The sequence below is a fragment of the Cynoglossus semilaevis genome, chromosome 1 (genome assembly GCF_000523025.1).
Source record: "Cynoglossus semilaevis isolate Cse_v1.0 chromosome 1, Cse_v1.0, whole genome shotgun sequence".
NCBI lineage: Eukaryota > Metazoa > Chordata > Actinopteri > Pleuronectiformes > Cynoglossidae > Cynoglossus > Cynoglossus semilaevis.
Window position 1 is genome coordinate 12,987,571 of NC_024307.1, and position 6,770 is coordinate 12,994,340.

The window sequence follows — 6,770 nt, forward strand, 5'->3', positions numbered from 1 at the left end:
CTAGACGCTTCAGACGACCCAAACCGTCAGCTCCCAGCATTCCCAGCAGGTCAGTGTCAGGGGTATCGGCAGGAGAGCTGTTCACACGAGGGCCTTTACACATCTGGAAAAGAAGGAAAAAGTAGTTACTCTGTAACTTAAAATATTTCGACTGCATAGGTGTCTTATACTTAATTAAAAATGATTATTAACAAATAGCAAAAAATTGTTAAAATTTAGCTAGTTGGTGTCGTAAAGTAAACAATTAATAAATATTAGTCTGCTGTGTAAAAATCAGCTTTTTACCTGAACAAGCTGCTTTAGAAACAGACGAGCAAAATGAGAGTGGTTTCCAGCAGAGGTCAGCAGATTCATCATTCCTCTGAAAAAAAAGAGTAAAAAACAAATAAATAAGCACATTTGTGATGTAAAAACCATCAATTCAATATTTTGCTCGGTGCAATTTATATTGTCTTTGACTGTATTTACCTAATTCTGTTTCCCAAAGCAGCGTCAAAGCTCCATCCTGGCTCTGTGTGGAAGTCCTCCCATTCTCTCAGCACTTCATAGAAAATATCTCTGGGAAAAAAAACAGTGATCAGAGTTAAAAACAGCACAAATGACCAGAGTGCAATCAGACCCTACAGTAAGTTTGGTAAAAGAAAATCTACAAGTCTTCACCTCTGTTTTTTAAATGTGTGAAAAGCTTTGTCGCTGCCAAAGTTGGACCTGTTGTCTGTAGCAGGTTGGAACGGAACGGAGTGAATGAAGGTGGAAACTGAGGGAGAAAGCTGGAACGAAGACGAAGAAAGAAATGTATAATGTATAATTATAATGAAGCCAACTACACCAAACACCAGTCTGACTGCAGCTTCTCCATTTCTACATGTTTTGTTTTGAAGTCACCTTTGCTGTGCTTTTGTCCTGGGCGTGAGTCAATCTGTCCCTGAGACCTGGAGAGAAAGACGACACCCTCTCGTTCTCTGCCAGCAGACGCAGAGTGCATTTGTCCAGGTGAGACACCAACCTTTTAAGACAATGAAACACAAAGAATTGACTTACTGCATTGCATTTTGAAAAAGGAGAAGAAAAAAAATAGCAAAAAGGAGAATGAACAAACTCACTGAAACTGATTCTCCAGAACCTTCACTGCAAAGTACACACAGTTGTGCACCTGTCTCAGGTAACTTCTCTCTAAAACATCTGTAACAGACAAAATTTAATCAAGAGACTCCACTATAATTTGAATGAAGGTTTTAGAGAGACACAATATGTGAAGTTTGGTCCAATTTAAATATAGCTGCTGACCTGGGTTCACAGGAAACAAACTCTCCTGTTCCTCCTCATTGGGAGGCGACCGAGACGTTAACAACTGCATCACAAAAAAAAGTTCCAGGAAAATGTTTGGCACCAGGTTTTCTAGGAGAGACAAAAAAAAACAAAAAACTTATCACTACATTTTTCTATTACAGATGCGCTAAACTAACTTTAATGTTTGGGTTACATTTCAGTGTCACATCTCGCTTAAGACAACGCTGACACCTGGTGGCCGTTTACCAGAAATGCAGGTACAGTAAAGCTCAGCCAGAAGATCCAGCTCTGGGGAGAAGGTCACTTTGCATGGTTCAGGACAAACTGTCTGCAGGTCAGGTGTGACTTTGGACCCGGTCCTTAGACCTGACTTGGTCGGTGTGCAGGGGTCCAGAGAGGAGGACAGAGGAGAGGCCACCTGCTGGGCACGCTTAGTTCTACAACAGGAGCAGAAAATAATAATGATAACAATAACATGAATAAAACAACTATTATTCATTTACTATTAATAACTGATAAATGCTTCTGAATGTTCTGATGCTCCTCAGGTATCTCCAAAGCAATGTAGCACCTCTGTGTTTCTTTATGAGGACAGTGTTCTTTGGGCTCTAGGTCACTCCTAGCTCTCTTTGACCAAAGAGTTTTGGTGTTCTATCTTATTACCCTAAAAGAAACAGACTTACTTCTCTCTCTTCAGTAGCTCCCTCTCCTCCTGCAGACTTAGTGGGCTGCCCACTATCACCAACCCCTCAGGTGGATCTTGTCCTGATGGAGGACTAGAAAGTTTCCTGAAGGGTGTAGAGGTGAAACAAGTCTTTGGTTTGGAGTGTGGTCGCTCTGTACTGACTGGTGTTGGGTTTATCCTCCTGGATGGTTTTGATGTCCTGAAGAAAAAATTAAAGTTTTAGCAATTCCAAAAAAAACAAAACAGAATGATTTTGTATTTAACCAACTATAGTTCACTCACCCTGGTGAAACTGATGACGACCCCACAGGAGGAAAATCCTCCAGGTTGTTGAGGTTTAGCTGACCTATAGAAGGAGGTGAAACCTGTTCACTTAATCTACCATGCCCTCCTCCTCCTCCTCTCCCTGACCTCCTGCTCCCACCGTCCCAGCGTCCATTCTCATCACTATAGTGTCCTCCCCGTCCACCTCCGTATCTTCCTTGTGCAGCTAATCCCCCCCCACTCCTCCGCCGACCCCTGTGTGTGTGGAGGTTAGGACTTTGCTGAAGCTCTGATGGAGAACCCATGTAGTCCCCGAGACTGATCCTGTTACCATGTCTGCGCTCGGAGCCACAGGGTCTTGACGCTGGGCTCCAGGCTGTGGTGAAGGACGGGCTGCTGAAGGCACTGACCCCACTGAGGCAGTGGGACTCCCACTGACCGGCGGAATCACCTTCGGTTCCAGGTGACACGGATGTAGCTGGAGAAAACAGCTGGACTCTGCTGGTGTTCCGTGAACCGCCCCCATCACCAGCAGACCTGCAGCTCCTCTTCTCACTGAAGCCGTGCGGTGGAGCAGCGGACCTTGGACGACTAGGGGTCTTGGCGGGCGTAGCGGGGCCATGTGTCAGTGCTTGACTGCTCTGCTCTCGTAGGAAGTTTAAAAGAAAAGGCACAAATTCCTGTTTGTGAACCGACACCTCAGGTTTACTGAGTGTCAGCCTGTCATGGTCCTGAGAAAACAACACAAATTCAGTCAATGTCGATATATTATTTACTACACAAATACAGGACATTTCTGTTACTAAAAACTAGATGTCACTGCCAAGGGGCTGAGAACCATGTGCTGACTGCGCCACCATAGTGTGGAAAGCAGCTTCATATTTTAGTTATCATTTATAAACAATGGCCTAATTTCACAATGATGATTGGTTGAAATTAAAGTATTAAATTTTGATTATTGCAGATGCTGGTGAAGAAATATGAAATGTCTTTTTGAATCTTACAGGGAAGCTTAGGGTTTTGCGGAGGTTCACTTATTTGGAAGCTTAAGATTGTTCTGTAAGTTAGTAATACAGATATACACAAGAGACTGAAAATTGTTAAAAAAATATATCATCAGAGTCCTAAAAGCCTTAAATTATTATCAAACTACCGCTTTGGTCGAAAAAGCATGAATATTCTGTACTATCAAATCAGCTGCAACTCAGTGCGGATATTACAAATAATACAAAACGAATTTCTTAACCCTGTAACGGCGAAACCTCTATTAAGAAAGAGAAAAAGTGAGGTAATCCACCCAGTAGCTATTACAAAGTGGATCTCTGAACTAACCCTGGTGGAAGTCAATGGTCAAGTTGATTATACTTTATACTTGAGAAGTTTATTTTGACAAGGCAGAGCTAAATCTGAGCTACCGTTAATACATAACCAGACTGGGGGAAAAAAAGGTTGAATCGCCTCCACGTGTCTTTTTCAGACAATCCCAACAATAACACTGGCATAAAGATCAAATTTGTTATTTCAATGTACATTAATTGCAGAGAGAATGTGATTAGAGTGGAGTCCACGTACCATCCAATCCGCGTTAGCTCGTTAGCTCAGCTGCTAAAAGTTTTGTTTACCTTGTAAATGTGGCGATGTCATGTATCAAATTACATAACAGAAAACGGAATAATGCATGAAATGCCCCATCAAATTGGCTTTGAGTTGTTACGCACTTACCTCTTGAGTTTTTAGCCAGTCCGTGACCGTTTTCGCATCCACTTTCTTATACAGAAGACATTCCAAAAGAGCCGCCATTCTGCTCTGGTGATGCGCGGCTGCAGGACTGAGATGCAGTGGGCGGGGCCAGGGTCTGTGGAGAAGACGCGTAGAGACGTAGTGCATGTGACGCGTAGAATCACGTGTTCGTTTATGAACGACGAAGACGTAAAACTGTATTTTCCAGGAACAGTTCTTTGAAATATTGCATAATAATTCGTTTCATATTTCACTTTTTTTCGACAAACTGGATGACACTATTTTTGTACTAACCCAATGCAAACACTCTTAATATCGTATGTGTTTAAAATACTGACTCAATATTACTGTACACATAAGCATGATTGTTGACGTAAAATTCAAAGATCCGTGTCAACTAACCGCTAGATGGCGCCAAACTCACACTGTACCTAAAAGGCGCAGTATGGAGGTATACAACTGGTTGCAAGTACTTAGTTTGGTTCGAGCTTTTTGTGTAAAAGATTAAACTGGTACCTGCTGAGCTACAGTACTTTTTTTTAAAATCTAGACTTATACCATTATCAACATTTGGTTGAGGGAAGCAGAAACTTTCTCCAGCTCCTGTATGCATGCCGAATGAGTATTTATTTATAACCAGTTTATAAAAATAAAATACAAAATAATTTCAAACAAAACGGAACAAAACACTGTACAAGGCATTGATATGATACAAATGATATAATTAACATAAATAGTTACAGTTATGTACAAAGCGAAATTTCCACAGGTTACATTCTCTCCTTGAGTCTGTACAGATACAATTAAAAACCAAAGACTTAGCATTACTTAACATAAAACTATCCAACATTAAAACAAATAAAGTCAAAGTAACGAATGGGTCTATTAATAACAAATGTCACAATAAATAATTTCGGTCATGTAATTATAACTTATCACCATATGACTCAATATTATGACATGAGACGTGTAGATATATAAAGAAAGTAAGTTTCAGTCTGACCTTTCAAAATAAAACACGGCGTTTCTTCTTCCTGGTGTATCCGTTAGCAAAAATACCAGCACAAATATGACACCGGGAACGGCAACAATCCAATCGCTAAGGTTAAAAACAACACTACAACTACACACCCATGTAGTGCAATAATACATTAAAAAATAAATAAATGAGACAGATTCTGATTATCCGTTAGAACCAGCAGCTCCGTTCAATCATTTCGCCAAAGCTTGTTAGCACATATGTAACTGTTACACAAGAGTGGTTTAATTGAAGTGTTTTGGGGTTTTATTTATTTGTATAAAAGTATGCATATCATAATTTTGAAATTTAAATGCTTGAAAATCGTACAGAGGAAAGTTGACAGATTAATTAGTCGACGCATAGAAACCACTCCCTCCTGTCCGAACCAAGCACACGGACATGTTGAATACTACAACATGGAATCATGTCAATATAAACAGTAAATTAAGAAGAAGAAAATAATTCCCTGGCGCTGACATTAAAACTAGGAATAAAATATAATTAGACTGTGACTGTTAGACCAATTAGACAAATGTTATGGGACTTTTTGTTGCAGAGCATAAACATATATCCAAAATAGAGAGACGAAGAGCAAAGCATTTTTTCTGAAGGATACTTTTAACCCAGAAGTTGCTTAAAGTGAGCTAATAGAATGAGCCAAAGGTTGAGGAAAAAAAAAAAGCTTTACATTACTTAAATTTAGTCAAATCATTATGGAAAACATATATGTCACGAGATTATCAAGAGATGGGTAAATATTGGCCAAAAATGCTAATAGTTAGCTGTAAAACATGGATAATTTGTCTTAAAATAACTAGAATGTCCCAGCAGAGGCTAAAAGTAGATACATTTTTTCCAGACTGGCGAAGAGGGCCATAATTGAAGGATTTTGTATTACCAGACACAGCCACATTGTCATAAACTATTTGTCAGTGAAAATATCCTGCATAGCAACAAGTGACAAACAGAAATCAAAAATATGGACTAAGTAAAATAAATGTGATAACAATGGCTTGAAATACCCATCCCTAGGAGAAGAAAAAAAACATCATCTCTGGTTTTAGTGTTAACAGTTTTGGCAGCACATGCCAAATTACGAACAGGAGATACACAAGTGACAGATAGGCTTGGCTCGACTCTATATTAGTGGAATGATCTCCAGAACAGACAAAGCTCAGTCATCCCTCACTATACACAGAGGGAGAGAAGGAGGAAGAGAGAGAGAGAGAGGCAGAGAGGCAGAGGAGGGAGGAGACATTAAGGCGACTGACTGACTGAACACTGTCTGCCTCCAGGATGAGTCATCATAGCTGCTCTGTGAGGCTACAGTACCTGCAGCATCTGCAAACCCAAACAGCACATTCAACACCTCGGTACACTGTCAAACCACATCTGCGACATTTATCAAAATATTTTTGGCAATGTGATTTTTTTTTTTCTTTTTTACATCATCTTTGTTCGCCATAAATTACACAGGCTACAGCTGCCAAATGCTTTGAAACACAGCAAAGTCTGTTATCTTGTCTACATATTATCTGGTCATCTGTTAGTGCAGAGTGTGTGTATATACGTACTGTAGTTGCACTGTTAAAAAAAAAAAAAAAAAACAGCAACGTAATCAACCTCCGTCAGTGCAGGAAGTGCCAAATCTGCCCTCACACCTCAGGTGGGAGGCAGGAAATATTGAACATGGACATGTACAGGAATCACAGGAAATGGATGTGGTATTTTAGAAGGTAAAATGCGATGGTGTACGCAGCTTTGTACGTC

At 40.1% G+C, this 6,770-nt stretch overlaps 1 protein-coding gene across 1 annotated transcript in view; it reads right to left on the bottom strand.

The window, feature by feature from the left end:
• Nucleotides 1-4,107, bottom strand: part of cdan1 (codanin 1) — a 12,386-nt gene extending 8,279 nt beyond the window's left edge. The window contains 11 exon segments of the mRNA XM_008311817.3: nt 2-103; nt 286-361; nt 469-558; nt 661-770; nt 886-1,006; nt 1,104-1,182; nt 1,288-1,398; nt 1,537-1,727; nt 1,974-2,174; nt 2,258-2,970; nt 3,962-4,107. Of these exon segments, the coding sequence (XP_008310039.1) occupies nt 2-103; nt 286-361; nt 469-558; nt 661-770; nt 886-1,006; nt 1,104-1,182; nt 1,288-1,398; nt 1,537-1,727; nt 1,974-2,174; nt 2,258-2,970; nt 3,962-4,039 (1,872 nt within the window). The 5' untranslated portion in view covers nt 4,040-4,107.
• Nucleotides 4,108-6,770: the final 2,663 nt, after the last annotated feature.